Below are 27,547 nucleotides of genomic sequence, written 5' to 3'. Positions count from 1 at the left end.
GTTTGTTCTAGATTTGTAAACTAACTCCTGTTACTTTAAAATGTTCTTTTCCTATGATTGTATCTCCAGACAACCCTTGATAGAAAGTCGGAACACGACTGTGCAGTTTGCAACTAACATAAATATCAACCGAAAAATACTGAAAACCCCTCTTGCATAATAATATTAATCAACATATTAGCCACAGCCTCATAGCTCTTTAAATACCAGTTTCATTATAAATATGACCTTTGCACCGCCGACATAATTTCCAGATAAAGGAAAGAACGCTTTAGGCAAAAATGAGAAGCAGGGAGGAACTAAGGAGAGAAGATGTATGTGACTTCAATTCTAATTTATTTTATGCCAGCAGCTCAAATGTTAAGCCCGGTTAGACTAGACGACTATCCAGCATTCTTTCTCTCACAAGCTTCGCTTCCTGTAAATAAAACTGGGTAAAAGTAAAGTTTGGTGGAAAGTTGTGATAAATTATTCACTCCTCTTGGGTTGCTGATGTGTCTATGCCTGTTTGTGTGTCTGCTTTTGTGTTTGGCGAATTCTTCTGTCATGTCAAAGAGTGTGGTTCATATAAATTCAGCATGCTACTGACTCCCTCAGGCAGATTGTTGCGTAAGTACACAAACCTGAGGAGGGCAGGGAAACTGCTCACCGAAAGAAAGGCAGTTGAATTTCCCTAACTCATTCTGTTTACTCTGTTTTCTCCAGGTGATTCACCCTACATTGGTATATTATCTTTAAAAATTATTTAAGTACTACATGTGTCATTTATTTAGCTCATGGCATTAGTATTTTAATTTATTAGTATAACAAAATGTAAGTACATATGTGTGAATATATTTTCTGTTTCTATAGAATATTTTGTTGTAACTTGACAAATGTCTGATTAAAGTGAAATCAAACATTTGCTAAGAAAAAAAAACTAACTTAACCTCCTGAAAATGTCCTCATAATGTAGGCTTCTGTCTTTATTTATTTTTAGAACCAGACATGTTTAGTGTTTTATTTACACAGTAACATTTTCAGTCAATTCTCAGCTTCTCATAGTTATCTTTGCTGACTTATTGTCACTTACTTAGAGCAAAATATTGGATTATGTACTTTTAACATTTTAAACTTATTTTTCTTCAAGTTATTATTACTTATTTATTATTTATTTTAAGCTTACTTGTTCAGCTGGGGAATTGGGCTGGCATTTGTGTTGTCAAATTCATTACACACCCCTCAGTACTGTGTTCTGATGAAGAATAGTTAAAATCCTAGCAATTAAATTGCAGTGTTGAATTTGGTGAAAATTGGGAATCTTTTAATAAACTAATGTCTGCTGACTTAATAAAACACCTCAAAATCTGTTTTCTAACCGTGGACGTGTTTATACATTATTAGTACAAATATGTGAATTGCTATGGTTCTCCTCTTGGCTTTGTGTCGTTTATGCTCTCTGTTAATTCGTTTTTGCATGTCTATGTGTATATTTAGCTGCTGCTTGACCCTGCATGCCCTCAGTTGGATTCCACTCAATAAAGCAATTTAGACATATCAACGGAGTTCTCCTAAGACCAGAGGATGCTTAAAAAAGGAAACCTCACTGTGGTGTAGAAACCAAAGGCAACACTGATGAACATCTGTTCACACTGTGAACTGTTGGCTTGTTGCACAACAATTTACAGGATGGTGGAACAAACTGGCACACAAGGAGACGTTCATGCAAACACACAGCATTCACCATGCAGGTTCTAATCTATCATTTCTCCAACATTAGCAGTAAGCAGCAGCCGGGTCAAGCACTGGCTCCTGCTGTTTTTTTTTCTGTTAGCGGCTGTGAAGTGCGAACTTGACAGCTTTAAGGGCATATGACAGAATTTTTGGTGTGGTCATAGCAAAAAATAAATACACCTATATGTGATTATAGGGTCTGGTGTAATACAAATAAATGAGGGATGATGCTTCATTCCAAGTGAGTTTTGTAGCACTAAAACTATTTAGTTGTTTGTTGTAAAGAAGTTGGGTTTTTTTCTCAGTGCCTGAGTCAAGATCATTAATCAAATCTGTTCATGAGGAAGCTGGCCATTCAGTTAATGATGACGTCTGACTGTCAGCAGGCTCCTCCAGGTTATAGAGTGTCACATAAATTTCTGCTTAATGGGTAAATTTGGTTGTCTTGTTGGCATATGCAGTTTGCTGCAAACAGGAATAATATGTACTGAGATGAAGAAAACATTACATAAACCCCATTTTTAACCATCTGAAACCGTAGCATAATGAGATGCAATCTCAAAATAAGCCAACATTAAATTAGGCTTTGGGGCTAAATAATTTTGTTTTCTATTGAATTGCAAACAATGTTGAGCAAACGAATATGATATTCAATAAAGTTGGTGATCATTGGGATTGCAAGTTAACTGAATGTGACTTACTCTACTTAGACAAATACTTTAACAAACATTGTTTTTGTTACTGTCTTTCTACATTGAGAACCTAGTCCAAATAGTGAGTGATCTATACAGTTTATAGTGGAAGCAACCTATGATAATTTCAACATGGTTTTATTTAAATAAAAGTTACATAGAGACTAGATCTTATGTTTTATGAACAACATAACTTAGTTATGGCTTACTAATGCCTTCCTGAAGCATTTAATACATGCAACACTAAATCACTCTATTTTTGAAAACAGTTTTTTTATTAGTGAGTGTTTATTAAAGTCCAAGCAGCTTTCGCAATGTTGATATTCTTTACAACATCAACAATACAATAATGATATAGTAGCATTATTCTGAGCACCTACATGCATAAATGCTATGCGGTTATTGTTGCAACGATAATATAACACCAGTACTTATCACATTCTACTCTATGCAGACACCTTACTGAATGGATGAGGATTTACTCTCCTCGGCAAGTCTTTTCCTGGGAATGACTGCAATGGCAGGGGACCTGGCTCTGTCTTCAGAGTAATTCAGCAAATAATTATCTGACAACTTGTGGGATCTCGTAAATTATGTAGAGTACTGAGGCATGTGTAGATTACTGTAGTGCTGTCCTTACAGGCACCCATTTACATATGCACAGAAAGCAGAGAGACTGTTGGCATCTTACACCCAGACAGGGTGGTATTTACATTGTCTGGAGTCCAGAACTAGACAGCGTTGCCTCCCATTCTGCTCCGGGGTCATTAAGTAGCAATATTTGATCCCAGAAAAAAAGTGTTCTCTATTTGCCGTGATTCTGGTCTCAAAATTTCGGAAGCATCTGCAAATGTTATTATGAAACTGTTTGATGTGATTTACTTGTAGCTGTTTCAGTACCATGATGTGTTCAAAAGTTGATATGAAACTGTTAATATATATATTAGTAGAACTCCTAAGCAATTTTTAAATGTTAAGGAAACATTGGAAATTGGTCTGTAATAAAAGTTCACAACAGGTAAAAATTAACAAGTTGTTACATTGATTTGAAATGTGTTGATAAAATGCAAAACCTCCTTAAAATGTTGAGTTTTTAAAATACTCCATAATACATGTTGATGGTTTAAAGGCCTTAATTGATGACATATCAAATCAAAAGCAATAAGGACTTTTATGCTTTCCTAAGACTTGAGATATTGACATTGTGCTAGCTGTGGGAAAGGTTTGTTACTGTGTCGACTGGTAAATTTGCAAGGCAGTAAGATACCAAAAGTACTTGCAAAAAGTTTATATCTTTCAATGTCACATCATCTAGTTCATGTGTTTTCAACTCCAGTCCTCAAGGGCAGGTGTTCTGCAACTTTTAGATTTTTCTCTGCTGTAACACAGCTGAATAAATAGCTGAACCAATTCAGTATGCAGTCAAGTTCAATGTATTTTTTGGAGAACATAATGAGGTTCATGAAATATAGAGACAAACGAGATACACTTTTTGTTTGCCTGCCATAACAAATATGAAGATGATATCTTTGTTTGTACCCCGTTATTTACAAGCTCTAACACATTGCTACTGAGCTGGTATATCAAATAGCTCTATATGTGTGTGAATGTGTGTGTAAAGGGGAAACTGAGAGCAAGAAGGAGGATGTTGAGGTGTAAAGTTCATGTCCTGAGGCACTAACAGCTTTCTGATTGTGTTGTTCAGGCTTAGACATCTGTCCAAAGACTAGCCAGGTAGGTCAGGAAGAGATAAAACCAGACTGTTTAAGAGAGTGAAGGCGAGTGATTGTGTGTGCGTGCTCATCTCAGGGAGACTGCTAAAATAAGAATAAAAGGGAGAAATTAAGCAAAAGTTGTAAGTGTTTGTAATGTTTGCATGAATGTCAAATGAAATTGTAAATGTAATTTTTTTTTCTTTTTTTTTTTACATCAATTGTTTGACAGATTAAACATTTTCCCACAAGTAAAATCTACTACTGGTAATATCTAGTGTTTATGTATAGGGTGTACTGTGAAGGATACACTAGACCTGTCCTTCAAATCCAGGGAAAAGATGGCACATTTGAGGGTCACATTTGGAGGAACCTTTGTATTTGAACAACCTTCGTTGCATCGTTGTGACATAATCGGACTTCAAATTCTTCAGAATTTGGACTCACCCATTATTAAATAAAATAGCAAGTTCTAACACATTGGAAACATTGTTCTACACCTAATACCACCCCCATGTTTTATTGTAATACTTTAGTACAGTTAAATAACAGTATGTTGTACTATATTGACTCAGTACAGCTGTAGCCGAGTTGAAATTCGTTTAGAAACACTCTTTGAATCCATGCAGAGCTTTTCTTGTGTTGTGAATTTTTGTGTCGGTTTGTCTTTATGGACAGCTTTATGGCTTGATCATGTCATTATCACTTTACAACTGTGTTCCAGCTTTTCTTTTCAGTCCATCCTCCTGTTTTCTGCTACTAATATACTATCCAATTACATTCCTTTATCCCACTGTACCTCACTCGTCTTTCCTGTGTTGGGTGATAATAGAAGGATCCATCACACCATTAGCTGCAGGCGGTTTTATAAGCTCAGCAAAATGCTGCAGAGAGAACTCAAATTATAGGCTGTGACATTATACCTTAAAATACGCCTTGTGTTTGGGCTTGAGTCTGCGCGCGCGCGTGTGTGTGAGAGAGAGAAGGAGAGAGAGAAAGTGAGAGTGATGATGATACTGCAAGTTATGCTCCCCCTTAATGACTGATGATGCATTTCCAAGAGGAGAGGAGAAAAATGATGGCAGGTGGCAACATCTCTCACAGTGCTGTCACCCTCACTGTCTATCTGTCTCACAGCCTTTCTCTGTGTTGTTTCAACTCTCCCCTCATCTATCTGTCTTTTACTCCTAATTTGTGCCTTGGCTTTTTCCATTTTAAAATATATAAGGAAAGTCCACCTTTGTGAGATTGTGCTCTACAAATACATCTGGTATCAATATTAGGTCAGGGTTCTCAATACGAACTGATCAGCTGATTTCTTTTTTGGTGACCTAATAAATATAAGAACTCATGCATTGCTGATGCTGCTGATTTAAAATAATAATAATAAACACTCTTATACAATTTAACTAAGTGAACATGATATCAGAGGTCAAAATCAAATTTAGAAGCACATTTTAAATACTCTATATACCATGGAATGTAAAAAAAATATTTATATTAACATCTAAAATGTACTATGTGCAGCAATATTTGAACTTAGATTTCATATAAACGTACAAAAAGACTTGTGAAGAACATAGGGCTTTTATCAGTAGCACGTTCTTGGGCTTGGCTAGTACAGATAAAAGTATATTCTTGCTGAGGAACTAGGACCCAGTACAGTAGTTATGCAATTGAGACAAAACATACTTGATTGATGACTGATTTGTAATTATTTGTAATGGATACCAATGGAAGATTTTTTTTTTACAAGACATATACAGTATATATATAATTTACCAAGAAGTAGTGTCTGTTCAAAACTAAACTTTCTTCCTGAAATTCTGTACCTGGTGAAACAGGACTATCACCAAAAACCTGAGAACTTTTATTACCTTTACTAAGTGCTTATGCCACATCTTATGTATCATCTGTCTTAATAGAAGAATTGCACAGGATCCATAAGCAGAAAAAGTTCAAGACTCTTTATAGATTTAATTTTTACCAACCGGCATCTAGTCAGAGTTGCGGTTTTGCAATTTGTGTGATCAATTTACAACGGCCATTAAAACTAACTACCATAAACTCTTTTTTTTTTCTGTTTATTATCATCATCACCATGAGGTAAACTTGTATCAGATATGTACAGCACAAATGGATACAATATTATAGTAAAACATATATTTATTAGAATAACAAAACACAAAACGGATAATCTGCCGACAGGTACAGCGAATTAATACAAAGACTATCAAATCATCAGCAACTATTGATATAATTTAAAAACCCAAATGTAGTGAACCAAGGAAAATTTGTTTACACAGTAAGAAAAAATTGTAATGACACTTAATAAAACACCTAATTTTAACTTAAAATGTGACAAATTTCAGTAGGAAAATAACAAGTCTTATTTATTTAATGTCCACTGTATTGAAGTGCTTTATATTTCACTTTAAGAGGCTATAAACTGATAACAGGTGGTGGGAAATGACAGAGCGACGGTGGGGAAAATGGTCAAAGGGGAAAACACAGCACACTCCAATCAGGTGCTGAGCCTGCAGCCACAGGCTGTCAGCGACGCTGTGCTGCTCCAAAAACGGTCCAGCACATTTGAAGGTTGGCTCATTCATAATGAGCAAACTGCATTGATAAGGTTTACTTTCCCAACTAAAAGCATCTTAAAGCTACTTTTCATGAGTATGGAGGTATTCAAGTACCAACAATTGTGTATATTTTAATTCAGCTATTCTCTTAGCTAATGATAAAACTATATATAATCGTCTGTGTGTCTTAAAAAAACTTGTTGGGGATGGAGACAAAGTCATAAACATCAGATCATTTCTTTGTCTTTAGACTGTGACCATGCTAAATAAAGGCTCTCTTCTCCTTGCTGCTCCATTTGTTATTTATATTTGTTCCTGAAGGTGTCAGCAGCTGGTGACTCTGTGTCAGCTGCAAGGAGACAGGGGCCTTCAGGGCCAGGAGCAGCGGCATATTTGTGTTGCTGTGCCCATGTGCATGTGTGTTTCTTCATGCTGAAGGGAATCGGGGGTGTTTGGTTCATTAAACATGCAAATGCAAGCTTATCTTCCCCTAACACCAGATAGTGGTGAGAATAGATAAGAAACAAACCCTGCCAGAGTGGCAGACGGAGTACTCTCAGTGTGATGTGGGAAAAGAGAAGGATGCATTGAGACCAGAGCCCAGATTAAAATGGAATGGAGAACTGAAGAAATATATCAAGAGGACACCAGTGAACTAAGTTTATATGGACTAGAGGAGGTGGTGTCCCTGAAAACAAACTGTTTTTGTCATTCGTTCATCAGACACCTGTAATCACATTGTGAATTCAACATGTCCAACCTTTGGTTTTTGAAATTGCTTAGAATAATTAAACTCCGTAAAAGTAAATGATAAATTATCCACTTATTGGCTTACAGATTTATATTGTGGGAATTCAGTATCATTCATATTTTCTGATGAGTTTATAGGTCTCCTTTTAGTCAAATTACCTGATTTCTTTTTAACCAGCTATGCGCATTTATAATAAACATGTTAGAGACTTCATGCTACACTATTGGTACCCAGAATTCATTATATCAAACTCTCATTACAACTAAGGACAGACAAAACAAGCCTCCTACACTGTGGTTGTTCATGTCAGCACCAAAAAGTTTAGCTGTTGTGTTGGATAGTAATAAAAAGAAAAAAATAGGATTGGCTTATGTGCAGCAAAATGTAAAATCAGCTCAACTACTAGCAACATTTATGGTTAGCATGGGATTGTCTGCTAAAGACAATAGAAATGATCTTTTTTTGTCACTCAGTGGGGAAATCTTTACCAGCAGCACAATGACAGGCAAGTCAGAGTATGTACATTCACGCCAAGGTAAAATATATATTAAAAAAAAAAAAACCAAAAAAACCATATGAATTACAGACTACTATAAGGATAAATTTATGCAATTTTTATAGATCCAGTGAGGAAGAGTAGATTTATGTTAGTGTGAAATGGAAGTGGTTAGGTGCAGGGATAATGGTGAGGTAGAAATGTTTAGAGAAGTCGGTGGGAGGTAAATGGATGGACTAGACAAGAGGTTTGGAAAACTGGAGTGCAATGAGGCAGGTTATTGAGAGTGTTAAGGTTGTAGTGATGCCTGGGCAGCTGATGATTTGTTAAACAATCAGAAAGCAGGAAAATCCTTTCTGCACCATCTACACACACGCCATCACTCATGTACATGCAGGGCAAACAAAAATACAAGTTTTTAGACTTTTAAAACTAAGCCTCTTTTTAAAATAGAATTCCATCTTTAAATTTAATTTGTATGAAGAAATTGTAATCACCTGTACTTTCAAATAAAGCTTGCATCACTTGGCTTTAAAAGTATTTAACCTGATTTATTTTTTAATTTCTCTTTTAATCAGGATTTAATGTTATATATTTTTATTGCAGAAAAGTACAGTTTGTTTTACAGTCAATTATAATAATCCTTACAAAGACAAGTACATTGAGTTAATATAACAGTCAGAGACCAGCAACAGAGTAAACTAAAACAATTAAGCAAAATAAATGTGAGAAGTAAAGCATAAAAATAGATGAGATATTAGGATGAACTACCTGTTGGTAATTTAGGAACTAAATTGGTCAAATTAGACAGGTGTGTCAACTGAGAAACAACTGTAGAGCTGGAGGACCTGAGGAACAAGTTTCCCATGAGTGACGGACAAGGTTGGGCATGTGGAGGAAAAAGTAAAAAACAAAAAAAAAAAAGCAAAGGACAACACACCAGGACAATGATCCATCTTGATGATCAGAGGTTTTATTGTTCCTTCTCCCATAAGCTAAATAGACTGTTCGGATGGGATGGTAGCTTTTCTGGGTTGCATGCTTATGAGTGTTTTATTTAATGCCCTGTCTGTTTTCCATCTTGTACTAGTTTTGTTTGCAAGTGGCCAGTGCAAAGCAGGATTAAATTAACTGGTTTCCAAACATGTCAAACAGCAAAGGTTAAACTTTGTGATGCATTTCCAGACAACTTGTCAGGCTGCCTCACAGATTTTGGACAATGTCAGAAAACTGAAAACTGTGACAATCTAAATACATCCATATATTTAATGTTTGTTTTATGTGAATAATACAAAGAACTAGAGAGCAGTTAGTTTAATGTAAGTTTGGACGTGTTTACTAAATGCATGTGCTTTATAACAAAGTTTTGTCTGCATAGATGTGGAGTAATCATTGAATAACAGGGTATTGCAATGTTTTTAAACGTCTTTTTAAATTGCATCACATCCACATTTTTTGTAAGTACATCAATAAACGATGTCTGTAAATGATACCCACCTACAGATATTTCACTCATATGTAAACCACAACAAGCAATGTACTGAATAAGAAATGCCTTACATGTGGAAATTACTGTGAGCATTTCTGCCTGTACGCGCATTATTTTGATGACTACCCTGTATTGAAGTGTGTGGTATATTATGCGTGAGTTGTCAGATCTTAGCGCGTTTCCAGCTGAAGGTATTTCACATAAACATCTAAAATTGCCATCTTGAGGTGACTAATTTCATTAATTATGTCAGTCACAGCTTTTATTTTCTCTATTCTACCAGTGTTGCCTATTTTCAGTATGAAAAATAACTTCTTTGTCTTCTAAAGCAAGCATTTAAACTATTTTTTTTTTGTGTGTGGGATGCAATTTTCCTCTCATTATATTGAAGCATGAAAGTGAGATTTTGACTGAATAGAGCTGTACATTGAAACTAAAACAGTAAAACTTCCATATGTTTTGTTTAGCTTTAAATGAAGTGTAACAGACTATATGTGAGTGATTTACATATTTTTACAAATTTCTTGTTGAGTTGTTTAACGGCTACAGAATAAAAGGGTTTCATTTCATTTGTTTAATTATCATTTTAGAAATCAAACTGTAATTTGGTTGCCGAGGGAATCCAAAATGTCTGAAAGCTCATGCTTTTGAACTTGGTTGTTTTCAGATATAACATAACATCAAAACAAATAAATAAATATGTAAGATAACCAAAAAATACCCAGAATTGTCAAATTCTTCTCTTCAATGTTATTTTTAAATGAACCAACAATTAAGTTGGGATATATTTTCACTGTTTCTTCTAGATTGTACAATTGATAAATTTGGTGAAAACTTATAAAACACTTGCATGCGTCGCACTGAAACATTTTCATCATTCTGTTCATACATTAATACATTCTGTCACACATGAAAACTTTATGAATGCATGTAGGAAAGGCACACTTATACCTATGCTTGTTCAATTTCATCTTGGAGAGGCCATGCTATTGTCCTCTGTAATAGAAGCAACTATTTTCAAGCTACTAATGAAAGAAATAAAAATAGAAACTGATGCATACTGAAGTTTGCTTTGTACTTGAGCACATCATTACTGTAAGTGGTAATAAACAGGGAAATTACATTTGTTAAAAAACATTGGTTACGCATAACTCTGGTCTAATTAAAGCAGAGAGAGTTGAGGGAAAAATAAAGTGTTAATCTATACATTTAAAGCTCAGTATAAAACATCTTTAGTTCCACTTGTCTCTCCTGGCTAATATTTGCATTATCTTCTAATTTGACATGCTGAATGCCAAAGTAAATGTGGCTGAGCGTTTTCCATTGTTGTGTGTACGTGCATGTGTTTTATTTATTAACTACCATGCAGTGATTGCCATAAAATCCTGTGTATTGAGAATATCAAGCTCATGTGGAGCCATTCTGCTCATCACAGACTGGATGGGGAAACATGCTTCTTCCTGTTTGGATTTAAATCACAAGTGTGAATCTACAGTATGTAATGTTGTGCTATGTGGAGGTGGACAGAGTATCAGCAGTTGATCTAATGTGGCTCTCTGAAGATAAACACATAAAAAGAATAACCTTTATCACTAAAATACTGAATCTAGTAATTTCTCTTATTCACCCCAGAAGTGTACACTGAAAATGAGACTCTATTTGGTCTAAAATTTAGTTTTATTAAAGAAAATAAAACTGAGCATTAGGGTTCTCTTGCGTTAATGAAGTGTGTCTTGATAAGATATACTGTTGATACCTTAAAACCAGGCACTAGATTGTATTTATGTTTTTTTTTAATAAGAGTGCAATAATATAACCAGTCAAGCTGAAGTTGACAAGCTGAAGCATACTCCTTTTCAGAGTTGAGCCTATTGCTCTAGAACAGGTAGAATAGAGGTTGTCATGATCTAATGCAAAATTAATTGGGTAATCCTTTATCAGCATGTCTGAACACGGTGTAAGAACAGGTTGTTCCTCAATCATTTCATCAAAGGGGTGAAACTAAATCAAAACTGTTAAACTGACAGGATGCCACAAAAGGTTCCTTAAATTCATGAAGTGGTGTCATGTCGAGCTGAAAGATATAATTTTCAGAGCACATTTTTTTTTTCTCATGCACAGTTGCTCAGCTGTAAGAAGGTCCTTGGTTTGAATCCGGGCCTGGGGGACTCCTGCTTCCTCCCACACTCCAAAAACTTGGTTACTCTGAATTGCCCTTAGGCATGAATGTGTGTTGCCCAGTAATGGACTGGCAAACTGTTTAGGGTGTACCCTCCCTCTTGTTCAGTGATCACTGGAGATATTTGCCAGTCTCTTCTCTGTGACCCTACAATGAGATACATGTATGATGAACAAATATTAGTTACACATCTTTCAAAAAATATTGGATTTGGAGTTGCTATGTTGTTCCAGGGAGTTTAATCCACTTCTAGAAGTTCTCATCAGATATGATGGTCTGCCCACTACCTGGACCTTTGGAGTTTTTACATTTAGATTAAATTTTATTCACCACGTTTTACCCACAAACAAGGAATTTGACTTTGCTTGCAATAAAGACATCTCAAAGGTTTAAAAGGAAAATAAAAAAAGTTTTTTTTCTAGATATGTATATTTATAATACTTACAAAAGAGGGTTAGCTGTACAATTGTGCCACAGTCAGCTAAGACCTGATTGGTTTAGTCCAATATGCTTGGTATCAACCTGAGAGACATCCTGGGGAAATAAACTATTTTTTTTTGCTAATAATGCTCTGTTTTAAATGTAGAATATGCAAAGCCAGTAGGTGAGATAGTAGACTGCACCTTGGAATCCTGCAACTGCTGGGCTAGAGGTACAGTACAGACCAAAAGTTTGGACACACCTTTTAATTCAATGAGTTTCCTTTATTTTCATGACTATTGACATTGTAGATTCACACTGAAGGCATCAAAACTATGAATAACACATGTGGAAATATGCACTAAACAAAAAAGTGCAAAACAACTGAAAATACCCCTTATATTCTAGTTTCTTCAATGTAGCAACCTTTTGCTGTGATTACTGCTTTGCACACACTCTGCATTTTCTTGATGAGCTTCAAGAGGTCGTCAACTGAAATATTTTTCACTTCATAGGTGTGCCCTGTCAGATTAATAAGTGGGATTTCTTGCCTTATAAATAGTTATGAAAATAAAGAAAACCCATTTTAATTAGAAGGTGTGTCCAAACTTTTGGTCTGTACTGTATATTGGATGATAATTTGATGTGAACATGTTTATCTCAGTTGTCGGACATTCAAGTCTTAACTCTGAATTGGGAGTTAAGGGCTCGAGACATGACTTGAACTTGGAAAGAAATGTCTTGTAAACATCTGACATTTCATTGTATTCCATTCATATTAGGAAACAAACACATAGAGACATACGTACATATGTTATTACTGCTACTTTCTGGAAAGGCTAAATGGCTTTTTATGTGCGTTTTGAAGACCGTCAAAATTCAAATGAGCCAGTTGTCTCCTTAGGAATTTGTCCTTACATCTTCACACCTTCAACTTCCCCTTTGTATTCCTTGAGCGTACACACATTTCATAATTCATTTCACTAAGCTTAAGTGATGATCTAATTTTTGAATGCTCTAGTGGATTTCAGATGACTCAAAAAAAATGGAATTTGACAGTGTGTGTCGTTACCTGTGGGTAAAGAGACTCAGGATTAACGACTGTGTTTTTCACATTAAATATTACAGGACTGGTTTGCTTAGAACTCTGGTTGCTGTAGAAGCAAAGGTATCATAATTTTTAAGTATCAACTAAGTACTTCTATAAATGCTAGATTTTCTTCTTCAGAGCAGTAAATATAGAAATAAAATTTTACTTTACAAAATACTATTTTACTGTAACATACTGTAACACAAAGTAATGGAAAAATGCCATAACATATTTTTAATAGCTGCTAAGTCAATAATGGCACAGTATAATGTGGAGTTTAGTGTAAATCCAAGAATGTCTTCAATTCATTTTAAAAGGAGGTAAAGACTAAACTTTTCAACATGCTTTTATGTGACAAAACCCTACATTTTTATAGGTTGTCCTTTCTTCTATTCCTAACAGTCCACAGTAAATAAAATCAAAATTTAAAATGGTATTTTATTAGACAGAGAGAGGAGTATATAGTCTCTGGTTGAATAATATGTCACAACATTTGTGCTGCAGGCACCCTTGCAAAAATGAGTATAAATGTTAGACCAGCCATGTCTGTTTGGAGTACAATAACACAGAGTACAGCAAGTGTCGGACCATTCGTCCCTGGTAAATTATGCATGGAGTTATTCTGTTATTATCTGTCAGTGCAAAATGGCCATTATCTCCCTATCATAATATGAGTATTAGGTTGGCAAATTGACAGTGGTCCACAGATTTTTTTTTTTCCTGAGTAGAATTATTTTGACCAACATTCTCTGGAATCATATACAGATTAAGGAAGTTTAAAAGCTGTATATCCCACTTATGCACACAGAATGGGTGTTTGAATGTGTCTTTGCTTTCTATAGTACTTCTTTTAGCATGTATATGAATGTGATACATTCAAGTGGATATGTATGCATGCTGAAATGAGATGAAACCTTTATGAAGAAAATGACCTTATGCTGGTATTTTCCTTCCATCCATAAAGAGGAAATTGAAGATGGTGTAGCAAAGGTCACTTATGTTGGACATGAACTTTAGCCTTGTGAACTCTTTGTTTTTATTTTTTTATCGCAGGTCACTTCAAATGATCTTGTAGGATTATAGATTTAGTCAGACTTGTAGCAGATTGTAAGGTTATTTGTGCAGGTGGAGTTCTTGCATTAAAAAAAAAGACTTTGACCTTGCTAAGTTATTACTGTCCATTTGTTTATCTGAATCTTCTGCAGCACAAGTGAGAGTTTCTCATATATATTCATTCAGCTTTTCAAATGACCGTATTACTGATGTATCTGGGCACATTAAAAGTAAATTGCAATGCAAATACTTTAGCCCAAAAATTTGCCCTGCAATATGTGGGGCTTGAAATACTGAATGGGAAAGGAGAAAGTTTTAGAGTTTCATTTTGTTTATTGGAGTTTTCAATACCATGATGCATTGTTATAAGGGTTTTGTTGCAGCTGTCAGACATTAGAAGTTATTTCAGAACACTTTGACTGTAGACAATTATTCTCTATCCCAACTGTTGAACTGTCATTCAGCTGTCATAGTTACAAAAGTATGTTCCCAGCCTTGTTCTGAGGACAATAGACCGGCTTCTGAATAAACCATCTGAAACTGTGAACACACAGATGAACATACACAAACCCACATACTGTGAAACACCAGCCATAGCCATATAGTCATCCATATAAACAAAACACACTATGCCTTTCACCTTTGGAGATTTGACACATTTTGTTGGTCGAAGTGACTGTGAATTTATTCTTTCATTCCACAATGTCATCTCATCCCCTCTCAACACAAAGGCATTTTCAAATCTCTTCCTTACACCCACTTCCTAAGCAGAACATAAAAGCATTCCCCCTTTATGCTGACTGACATGCTAATGTTGTGGTGTCACACAATCATGCTCATGATGAGGATGAGGGGCAACAATATTTCCCCAATATTACCAACAATATATGGTAACCACAAAAGGGATGATATACATCTTTGCAACAGTGAGATTGACAAAAATGATAGTTGTCCTATTTCTATTTACAAATGCACAGCAGACAGCAAAACACTCATATGATAACATGTGAGATCTCCCCAACATGCACAACATTTTCCTAAGAACATTTTGATATCTCTGTATTGTGATGCCAACATATTAAGAGCAGAGCGGTGAGATGTGGTAGCATGGTGGAAGCAGTGTTGGCTTAATTCCTGTATGTATTTGTGATATAAAAATATAAACAAGCTGAACTGGCCACTCAAAGCAAGATCAATGTGATAGTAACTCCTATACCACTGCACTATGCAGAATTCCATCAGACATATCCAACATAGATGCGAGTATATGATTAAATGGCAAAAAAAAAAAAACAGTCTTGGGCATTACCTTTGTTAGTTGAATGCTGAAATAAGGGAGGGGATATAAGGTTGAGGGAAATAAGATAATGGCAGAAGCGCACAAAGCTGGACAAAACAGGGTACATAATAATTATTCAAATATTACATTGACCCATTTTTCCAGAAATTGAGATACTGTTTCATATTTTTCACAAGTCATTTATGTTTAGAAGTATGTTAGTATAGATTGGTCCACCTGTCACACTGAATAACCAAAGACTGTAAATAGTTTTATTTAGATTCATAAGTAGATGTAAGTATATTTGTTCACTGTAGAGCGACTCGTTTCCACACTGAAGAGCAATGCTGTCAGTAAGAGTCACGTTGCTCTTCAGTAATGCAGACTGAGTCCTAGTGACTCAATAATGGAGTTTTGCTCCTAATTTTAGCAAAGGTTTTAAAACCAGCTCTCACTGGCATAGTGTGTGGAAGGACTTTTATTTACATGTTTTTGTATGTCTCTGTTGTATATTAAGAAGTTGGAAAAAACGAATCAAAAAAATATTTGGTTTAGCAACGTGTATTTACATCAAAACAGTCTTGCTACAGTACATGTATATATTTTATAGGATGTGTATATATGCATGCATGTTAAGTTCTCAAGCAACGGTAGAGGACGCTGTCTGTCGATCTTGGTTGGGCTGTGCTTTAAAGCAGTCCTGTGAATTTAAACTGTCTCATGAATACAGTCTTGCTGTTCAATGTGAGGCACTGCCTCGCGGGGTGTGCTGTTGTGGCATAGCTGCTGAAGATGCGATCTTGTGGAATAATGCTGCAGTTATTAAATCTCTCTTGGGTCTGTTGGTATTGTGAGGTTCTCATGAAAAGATTTTCCTTTCTCGCCTTTCTGTCTCTTTTACCAGCGATACTGTATCACAATGTTACTCTGCTGTCTGTTGTAGTGCTTTTGAAATTCATCAAATTCATTACAGGACATGGAACTACAATTTACCACAGCTTGATAATCATTATCATGACCAGTGTCACCCACTGTAACCTATGTAATAATTGAGATCTTGTCTTTAAGAGCTTGTTTTGTTTTTCCATTTGCTTGGGTTTTATGAAAAGTTTTGGATTTAAACTCACTGTTGCAAAGAGACCACTTATGTAAACCCAGAGTAACATAATGTAGACTTTTCACTTAAGACAAAGACAAGAGCAAGCTTAAATTTAATATTTGACCAACAAATCCAAATCAATGGAGTTAGTCAAAAAAGATCACTACAACTTATTTTAGCAAAAATGTACATAGGATGCAGACTAAATCAAAATGACCAATTCACAAATCTGTTGCCTTCTGGTCAAAACCTAGTAATCCATAATAAAGTGGGTCAAAGAAAGGCAAAGATATTTCTCAAATATTCCTTTGCATATATTCTATTTTAATATGCAGACTAAAGTAAACAGAAATAAAAGATAAATGTTAACCTTTTATTTCATTTTTGTTCAAGATAAGACTTAAATATATTTTTAAAAAAATCAGTAGTAGGTTTAATAATATGGCTCTAAAAATAATGTATTTTAAGATCTTTTGGCACATCTCTGCCAGAAGTGTCAATAAATGTATCTGGAAGTGTAGCTTGTGACCACTTTTAAGTACTGAACAAACAGTCTGACTACAATCAACTCTGACCTTTCTAGTACTCACTGTGGCTGGAAATCAGCTTACCTACAAGATACCAGAGTTCCTGAGGACAGTCGGGATAGCAGAAATCCACATTATATTTAAAACACCAACCGATCCGAAATCCACTGAGCTAAGCTTATCTTATCTTGTTTACAGACATTACATTATTCTTAATTAGGTTTGATGGTAATTGTTCTGTAGCTGCAAGGTTCTAAAGCTGGCATTAAAAGGTACTGAAGCCCAAGGTCAATAACTTATCATATACGCTGTAAACAACTAACTGTACAAGGACTCCAAAGTTGGCAACTCGGTAAATCTCAGTTGCAGTTTTACCAGGTGGAATACTAAACAGTTTAATCAGGACACACACACAAACCCACAACCAGATGGAATAATGATGTAGATGAAGTCAGATGAAAGAATCTATATGTGTCCGTTAGTCTGTCTGTTTCGACATTGATTAGTCGGCACAGCTCAATAGTTCTCTCTGGCTTTCTCGTTCAACCTGTCTATTTTCTCCTGTCCTCTTTGTCTCCCCCCCTTTTCAACAAGCATCAATCACTTGTGCATTGACAGTGATAAAGAGAATGTTTGCACTTGTGCAGTTGTAATCGTCAACATCATCTGTTTTGACTTAAATGAATGTTGTTTTGAGAATAGGACCCTATATAAATAGAGCATTGAGTGGGGGGAAATGTGCAAAATTGCCTTTTATCATGTCATAATGTTCTCATCAAAAATGTACTTGATTAATTCACTTGTTTGAGAAATCTTTGAATCTGCTGGGGCAGCCATTTGGGGTCCATTTGGAAGACTAATCTTTATCCATGTGTGGATTTGCAAACTGAAATCTAGCTTTTCATGTTTCTGTTGAAGTAAAGGTTTCTTCGTATACAAATCATATCTCCAGCTTTTCTGAGCAGACTGAAGCTAAGAAAGTGCTGCTGTTGACTGACATTTTGTTTTCACATTTCTTCTTCACATTTCTTCCTCTGTAATGACAGGGATTGTTGTCCACTGAACTGATGGATCATCATTTGACTTTTTCGTGGAGCGTATTCTGTGAAATCCACGTGTTGACACGTTTGGGAGGAATCTTTGCCAGTGTGTTTGTGTTGATTTTTATACCCCAAATCCTTTTCTTAAGGGGGATGAAATTGAGTCAGACAGATATCAGTGTGCAATCTCATTCAATCACAGCTGAGCCCTCAGCCTCTCAAGGGGGGACCTCTTTATTCATAATCGCACTGCTGATCTGGTGCTAATGGTTACATTTTTTCTTTTCTGTTTTTCAATCTGTTTTTCACATCATATACACAAATGCTTTAAAGAAAAATGAATTTGCATCTACAGTCTCTACACCTTTTATTACAATTTTCAATACTTTTTGGGGTGTTAAAAACTGTAATATGATTTTTTTAAAACTTTAACTGTCATTTGACTTTGTAGAAATCTTATCAGTAATTTGTCTCTTTTTGTCAGCTCCACAGATGAACAGTTTCGCTGGAATGCTCAAGGTAAAAATCTCTATGAAAGTTTGTGGTTTTTTTCTGTCTTTGTTTGCATCTTGTTAACTAGAAAGAGCTTGCATTGTACATTACATAAATTCTGTCACAGCCACATTTTTTTTTCTCATTTGCAAAGAGCTTTGAATGAAAATTTCAGATAATCAACTTAATTTTGATACCAGACAAAGACAACCTGGGTGAACACCAAATGCTTTTTTGACTGACTAATTTATTGTTGGCGACAAAAAACCAACTGATTGTCTCACCCTTGGAGATATGGTTGATGTTTTGATGTTGTCTTCTAAAAATGCTGTTAGTTTTGAAACCCATGTAACAGGATGCACACCGTCCATAAAATCTATTCCGTTTAGAAAATATTTTTCCCAAACATATTTTTCTTTTTGTTGAGTCATGAAGGCTGAGCTTACCTGAGAAAAGCAAGGACTCTTTCAGATTTTGTTCTGGGTTCTTTTGTGACCTGAATGACCTGAATGTGGACAATGCTATCTTTAACTACGTGTGGTAGGCCAGCCACTGTGGCTTCACAATTTATTTTTTTTTCATCTGAGAAATGATGATTGTGGTTCACTGTCGTGTGTAGTATAAACTTGTTATTAAAGGCTATATGGCTGGAATCTCTTTGTATACTTGATGTGTCAGAAAGGTTTAAGTGACTTTATGATTTAACAAATCAGGCAGTAATCACACATAGATGTGACTTGTGAAATTGAACTAAAATGTATTCAATTACAATTATTTGATTTTTTTTACTTCGTACATTTGGTGAGGTTGGTTTGGAGAGCCGTTTTTCCCATAATAAACCTCATTGTCCTTTGAAACTACATTTTCTGTTGACTCAGATAATTTTGGTTTGATATTAAAATATGTCATTTTAAATGGCAAAAAAAAAAGACGCCCAAGGAATCTAGGAAAAATCAAATTAGGTATACACTTTCACAAAAAAACATGGCGAAATACACTTTTGTTAAATTACAAAAGCACACAGATGATGATGGTTGGTTTGCAAAGACACTTTTCTCTATGTAGAAAGGGGGTAAATACCTTTAGCACAGATTCTTAAGTGTGCATCTAAGTAACAGCAGCATCATTTTCTATTTTTGTTTCCCTTATTGTCTTATTCGTCTACTGTCTCCTTGATATTCCTGTGTGTATTTCTAACTATGGATAAATAGTTTAGTTGTCTAATATAATAAATACTTCCACATCTCATAATTTCCTGTTGTGGGTAATGCTTCATAGGCTGTTATAGGAAAGCGCCTAGAGTCCTGAGAGATCTGTTCGTCTCATTCTCTTTCCAGCTTTGTCTTTTTTTTCCCCATCATCTTCCACTGAATTCCCTTTTTTTTCTTATCCACAGCAGATGGACAAAAGGACATCGAGGATGAGTTAACGACTGGTTTAGAGTTGGTCGATTCTTGCATTCGCTCTCTACAGGAATCAGGAATTCTTGACAGCGGAGAACGTAAGTAAACTTAATCGCCTTGGGTTTTTTACTGTTTGTGTTTGGCTTGTGTAATTTAACTGATTAAGAACTAAAGCAACATGTGTTCATCAGTTCTGCATAGTTTAAATACACTTGAGTTTTACATGGGTTTTACTCAATATGTGTCATTACTGTTGTAATGTTGAGTCAGGCAGTTAACCCCGTCAACAGCAGAACAATTGGAGAAGAACAGAACATGCAGTTCCAGGAGAAATTACTAGGCCACTTTTTCCACAATTTAGACTTTTTCTTAAAAATTAAACCAACAAGTAATTGAAATAACAAAATCGAATAATGATCGAAAGGCAGCCATTGTGCTGTGTAAGGTCTTGTATGGTGTAAAGTCTAAGATTAGATACATGCAGTTCCAGGAGTAATCACGAGAAAACTTTTCTTAATGTTAAACTTTGACTTAAAATGGTATCAAAGAAATACATGAAATGATGATAAAATCAAAATCTTATTGAAGGGCAGCTCTTGTGCTTTGTAAGGTCCTGTTAAATTTTCCGGGCATTTTCTTTTCAGGTCATTGCTTTTGGAACAAGGCATTCCCATTTCGCTTATTGTCTGCTGACCTTTTGGATGGCTGATTTTGACAAACTCCATTTTAAAAGCACCACAGTATAAATTCTGCATATAAAAAACATAAAATATGTTCTTTTTCATGCCTCTAGAATAACATGCATATTAAGCAGTAAATATCTCTTTATTTCACATGTTAGAGGTTAGAATCATTATGCATGCATCCAAAAACACTAGTTTGTGTTCTTGGATGCACAAAAACACAAACAAAAAGTCAGATCTTTGAAAAGATCCGACTTTGAAAAGGCAGATCTGATAACTTTCAGACACCCGATTTTGCTAGATTTACCTGATTTGTTTCCATTTTGCTTTAATAAGAAAATGATTGTTCAAATACATCTTTAACGGTGGGGAGACATATTTGATAATTAGATTATTATCTTGTCTGCAGGAAGTGTCAGTCTTTGACACTCACTGTATTCACTTTTGTTGTCGATGTTCCAGACCCCTGACTTTAGTTTCACATCAAAATGGGTGAATTAAGGTATATGAGATTGTGTGCATTTTAATTCCAGTGTAAAAGATCTACAAATTTTCCAGCAGTAAATAAATGAAATCCTGACATGTTCATGTTTTCACTCAAAGGCTGCACACAAAGAATCATTTTTAGCTTGCTAGAGAAGGGTTGGTCGAGGGTGATACAGCACATAATTAATTCTGCACAAACGCATAATAAAACCTTCCTGTCAAACCAATTTCTACCTTTACACCAGCCTTTTTATACTTTGGTGTGTTTACTGGTTATGCATGTTTATATTAGCCCCATTTAAAAAAAAAAATATGTTCTGTCAAATACATCATAAATATACACAAATGAAAGACATTCAAGAAGACATTTAATGTTCACTTCAATAAACCCTTTTGTTTGCAAAATCTTGAAACACCAAGCAGGTTCTGCATTCATATAATTTATATGAATTAATATGATAAAAAAGTGGTCAAAGTACATAAGGCAACCAACTTTTTATAGAAATACTTGTTGAACTATGCTGTTGCAAACATGTCATATTTGATGCTAAATTTGATATAAATGAGATAAGCAAATTAGTTCTGTTTAAAAAGCAGTTTTCCAATTTTCAGTACATATCAGGTGTTAAGACTGTTCTTCCTATGCAAGATCTTGAAACTGCCATTCAAGACTTCATTTCCTGCCTTGCAGATTGTTGCAATGCACATTACGTTAGCCAGTCCTCTGAAATATATATTCTTTTCAACCTTGCCTTAGGTTGGCATATTCGCATCCTACCTTGCTTGTATTGTGTTTTCTTTGATGATTCGCCAGCAACCGGGTGCAGAGCAACAATAGTTCACACAGCAGTTGCAGATGATCAAAGCAAATGCTGTACAAAAATAGCATTGCTGCTTTTTCGTTAGTGTTGTGTGGATAAGACTGCTAATAAGTCTGCTGGAAAAAATGTTTTTAGGACTTGAGCTTTTTTTTTTTTTTTTTTTGAGAGAAGCACATTTAGAGAAGCATCATATTTAGGCCCTGCACACATGGAGACAAGCACAATATATTTTTGTTAATGATAGAGAAAAAATGTGCATTCACATGACAGGATGCAGCGTCACAACAAACGGATGTAGTAGGTATGCCAGGCCAAATGGTGGCACTGTGACACGGCCAGGAAAAACAACAAACTACAAAAAACGACAGCAAAAACCACCATGGCACCATGAGGCAGACACTTTGCACCTACCAGGATTCTGTTATAAAATCCTAAATCAATTCTTCATGTACATCACACATTTTTGTCTGAAACTCTGTTCAGACGTTATATAAAAGTCACAAAGGGACTAATTTTCCTTGGCTACGTTGCAACTTATCATAGTCGTTTTGATGATTGCGAGACCTTTGCTGTATGATTATTTCCCTCCATCTTATTAGCATAATCTGAATTAACTTGAGTGTAAATTCAGCCAAAGATGTTGAGTTTCCTTCATTAGTATGTCTTCACTAGTATGCCTTCTATATGAAGGCAACGTATAAGTTTGGTGTCTGCCAATCATAGTACCAAACAAACTTCACTTAACAGGTTTGATGGCTAAGAGAAAGGATACACCATTTCTGTCTCATAACACAGAGCATAACAAGCACCGAAGCTCAGTGACGATGAGTTTAGGAGTTCCTACTCTGACTGCGTAACACAAAAGTGCTGTATTAATAATTCATAAAAAGCCAGGGATGAATCATGATGAAAGAAGACAAGTCTTATGAAGGCGAGAGGCAGAGGAGTTGATCCTGGCTCACAGCGCACAGAGGGAAAAGCATCCTGGGGAGAGAGGAAAAGAGCAATACAGAGCAAGCAAATAGAGAGGGGAAAGAAATGAGAAATGGTAAAAAATACTTATTTCTCCATTTATTTTGTGATAACAAATACTCAGAGTTTGAAGAACTAAACCCTGGTTTTATGTCGCCTCTTTTATGAAATTTTTTTATAATCCCCAGTTTGGCATATATACATGCAAAACGTGTAAAATTGTTGAAATTGCCTTCCATAGAGTATCTAATTACAACTAAATACAACATTCAAATCTAATGTTATATTTACTCACCTTTCATTGTGGCAAGGCTTTCTTAACCATATCACCCCAGCTGATAATACTTCTAGGATTTTGAAAAAATACTTTAGATTTTTCTATTTTAATTGATATAAGTAAATATGTATATATTTATAAGGTATAAGGTACAAAAACAGAGAGATTTCTGACTGTAGCTGTGGCTGTGGCAAGAGGAGGAAGCTCACTTTTATGAAAGTCAAGATGAGATTTCGAAGTATTATTAAAGTCGTAGTTAAGATTGACCAGGGGGATATTTCTAAATCATTTTCTGCATTAACACTTCAGTGGTGTTTAAGTTGTCATACTGCATTCATTTAGCAAAACATGTTTTATTATTTGGAAATCTCATCACTAACAGCTAAGGGGGAAAAAGAAGTTGCTAAAAGGATTCTTCCTTTACTTACCTGTTTCACACATTGGCTGAATGAAGTTTTCAAATGGTATCACTGGGAAGGAAAACAAGAAGCTCTGTCTGAGCTGTTAGACCTTCCCTCCATCATTACTTTTCGACTCAGCACTCCTTTTCCCTTCCACTACATTTCTCTGCTCCTCCTTCTTTTCCCATTCTCTGTGTTCTCTGTTTCTCCCTTCCTCTGCTAATAAATTATGTATGCCATCTCCAACTCACAGAGTGCTGCACTGCTGCACTATCTGCTCTAAATTGCTGCTCTCTCTCCCCCATTTCACTTTTTGCCTCTCAATCTCTCCTCTTTCACGCCCCCTCTCTTTCTCACTCTTAATCTCTCACTCTCTTTCTCGCACACAAACTCAACTCCAAACCCCCTCTCCGCCTACCCAACCATGCACCACAACTGCCTCAATCGGTAGGACCGGCTCTTCTTTCCCAGAGTTCCTTGCAGCTCAACTCCACCCCGGAGGCTTCGCTCCAGTACTCTGCCAGCTACCATAGCAACCAGACCCTCGCCCTTAGCGACAGCATTTCTGCAGCAACTCCTCAGCGCAGCGGGCAGGTTGGAGGAGCCGTGCACAGCTACAACCAGGTAGGAAACACTGCTGTGAAATGATGGTGATGCAGATGCAAGTGGCGAAAACCTCGGACCGGATCGTGTTTGAACTTTTAAGTGTTTCTGACAACTTTTGGTTTGTGCAACTGCTTGATAGGGCGAAACATGTTTGTAGCTGTCTTCAGAAGCCTGTGAAGCTACATCTTCTGAAGTGTCTGCCGCCTGACCGTGCAGCTGCACAATTTACAAATTTAAACTTGTAAGAGACTTCATGTTGTATAGTTCAGAAGGATGTTTTTTTTTTTTCTCTGTTCCTTGCTGATCCATTTCTGTCTCGCTAGTGCGGAGTCTCACAGCATGTTGATCAGTTTGACATCATAGTTATTGAGTCTATTTGATGAGTGTTTAATTATATGTTTGTAAAGGACCCAATTTCATTAGCCTTGCTGAAGTCCAGAAACGCCAATCCTCCTCCTTAATACATGAACTGGATTTTGACACAGTTTTTGATGACAAATTCATTAAAGCGGTTTAATGGGAGACCGGTAATTGGACAGAAATGAGGAAAAAAATACATAAATGCATGCTGAGAAATCTCAGCACATGTCTTGTTTAGAACTTGAGAGCGAAAGCGAGAAACGGTCACATATAAATCAGAGCAGAGAGAAACCCACCAAATTACTTTAGAGCCTACAGCAGCCAATTATTTCTCATTTTCAAGTCACAAACATATCAATGGTAATACTGTGACTGGAAACAGTTACAGTACGTACACACGTAAACTTGCAGACACCTACGCATCTGCTTAATCAGTGAGCATCTGCAGTGCTTTATTATATATATATATATATATATATATATATATATATATATATATATATATATATATATATATATATATATATATATATATATACAGTAGAGACCAAAAGTTTGGACACACCTTTTAATTCAATGAGTTTCCTTTATTTTCATGACTATTGACATTGTAGATTCACACTGAAGGCATCAAAACTATGAATAACACATGTGGAAATATGCACTAAACAAAAAAGTGTAAAACAACTGAAAATACCCCTTATATTCTAGTTACTTCAAAGTAGCAACCTTTTGCTGTGATTACTGCTTTGCACACACTCTGCATTTTCTTGATGAGCTTCAAGAGGTAGTCAACTGAAATGGCTTTCACTTCATAGGTGTGTCCTGTCAGGTTAATAAGTGGGATTTCTTGCCTTATAAATGGTCATGAAAATAAAGAAAACCCATTGAATTAGAAAGGTGTGTCCAAACCTTTGGTCTGTACTGTATATATATATATATATATATATATATATATATATATATACAGTACAGACAGTACAGTACAGACCAAAGGTTTGGACACACCTTTCTATATATATATATATATATATATATATATATATATATATGTGTATATTTCCTCTATCAGGGACAAATGTTTCATTTGCCAAAGATGATTGGGAAACAAAAGTAATCAAGATATTTAATATTTGCCGATTTTAAACCAGTGATCAAACTAAGAGGCATCTATTAAACTTTTGGGAATTTGTTTTACTCATTTGACTTTTGTTACATTCGCGCAGTCTTACAAACACAGAAGGGGACGCCCTTTGCTTCAGATGAAGCTCAGCGTTATCCTCTATTTGAATACGTAACACATGAGAAAAAGATGGAAGGAAAAAGCAATAGAGAGAGGGATGAGTGTTAAATATTTTTTGCCCCTTTCTGCAGTGTTCCTGTCCTCCTTTCCCACCTCTCATCCTCCTTCCCCTGTCCTTTCTCCTCTCCATCTCTGTCCATGTGAGCGTTTGTGTGCTCTTTCCTCTGATGTTTGGGCTTGTCAGTGTAATGGGGATGCTGCTGTCAGCAGAGTTTTGTTGCTCATGAATAGCTTTATGTATGCCAGAACTGAGAGATGGGAAGGTTCAGCTTGCATACATGTACTGTACAAGAATTAAGTGTAGGCAGCTTTGTGTGCAACGGGGGTGTTACTATTACATGTAATTATTAAACCATGTGTGTGTACCAAGGATATGTTTGTTTAATGTTTGTTTGAGTGACTGTTTAAAGAATAAGGAAAGAGTAAGACAAAAGGTCTATCATGTTTCTTTTCTGTAGGATATTTTTAACCCAAAGTGGTCTTGCTTTAATAATGCATGGCTGCATGGCACCTAAAACATCCCAGTCGTTTATTGCTGTGAGGAGGAGATAAAGTGAAATCACAAAGTTTTTGGGATCTTTTTTCTGTTAGTTACCTAAACCCACCATTCGACTTTTACTTATTATTCATTTACACTTTTGTTTACATATTGATCCATTCACCCATCACTCCAGACTCTATTTCTTACTGAGCTTTCTGACTTCTGAGCAAACATGTAGCTTGAAACTGTTTTGAATACTGCTTTTTCAAAGTAATTTATAAATTATTGATAGAATATTTAAGCAGTTTATGTGCTTTATGTCACCAGCTTTAGATCTTCAACTTGGTTTTATGACCCATTAAACAATTCTGAAGACTCATGCAACACCTCAAACTTGAAGGCCATAGTCTTCTCTTCACTACTGGGACTTGCTTACTCTGACCACTATTAAGTTCTTGATGTTATAACAACCATCTATCATGAAAGCTGTTAACTCTCAAAAATGTGTCCTCTTGGTTCATTTGTGGCTTTGGTTTTGTCAGACCTCTTCCTGTTCCAGTTTCTGAGTTCATCTTGATGGTGAAGGAAACTGTACTCACTGACACCTTGAATTTCCTTGCAATTTCTCTGTAGGAAAGGCCTACATTTATAAAGGCTATGATGTTCTGTCTCTTAATTGCCCTTTTCTTGCCATTTTTGTAGCTGCACACTACTTTCTGCTGCACACACTGTTCAATAGATGCTCATGAAGCATCTATTCCAATTCCACTTTTATGCAGACACTTGAATTAGTACCACATCAACTTTCAAGGCTTGATCAACCTCCAATGCTGCAGAACAGTTGTGGATCATTTTGTGTTCCCTGAAAAATACTTTACAATTCTTTAACCAACACTGACCTCTGCACCAGTTCATACATATGCACATAAATTTAGTTCAGAGTTGGTACAGAGTTGGTTGAGATGATGGGACAAAAGTAGGAGGAAAAAAAAGTGAATAGTCTATTAAGAACACAACATTGGCCCGATCATAGTTGTGAACATAGTGACGATCATAGGGCAGTTTTATTTTGACAAAATATAATCATGCAACAAAATCTTCATATTTACCTGAAAAGAAAGATGTTTAGACATCTAA

The 27,547-nt window shown here is 35.7% G+C and overlaps 1 protein-coding gene across 2 annotated transcripts in view; it reads left to right on the top strand.

The window, feature by feature from the left end:
- Positions 1-27,547, top strand: part of LOC102235908 (catenin delta-2-like) — a 220,967-nt gene that overhangs the window by 64,950 nt on the left and 128,470 nt on the right. For both annotated transcript variants that reach the window (XM_023326505.1, XM_023326504.1), the window contains exons 4-6: positions 18,610-18,644; positions 20,014-20,118; positions 24,112-24,284. In XM_023326505.1, coding sequence (XP_023182273.1) covers positions 18,610-18,644; positions 20,014-20,118; positions 24,112-24,284 — 313 coding nt within the window. The remainder of the gene's footprint in view (positions 1-18,609; positions 18,645-20,013; positions 20,119-24,111; positions 24,285-27,547) is intronic.

This window comes from Xiphophorus maculatus, chromosome 21 (assembly GCF_002775205.1).
Source record: "Xiphophorus maculatus strain JP 163 A chromosome 21, X_maculatus-5.0-male, whole genome shotgun sequence".
Taxonomy (NCBI): domain Eukaryota; kingdom Metazoa; phylum Chordata; class Actinopteri; order Cyprinodontiformes; family Poeciliidae; genus Xiphophorus; species Xiphophorus maculatus.
Note: the sequence above shows the minus strand (reverse complement) of the source record. Positions and strands in the feature narration are given on the sequence as shown.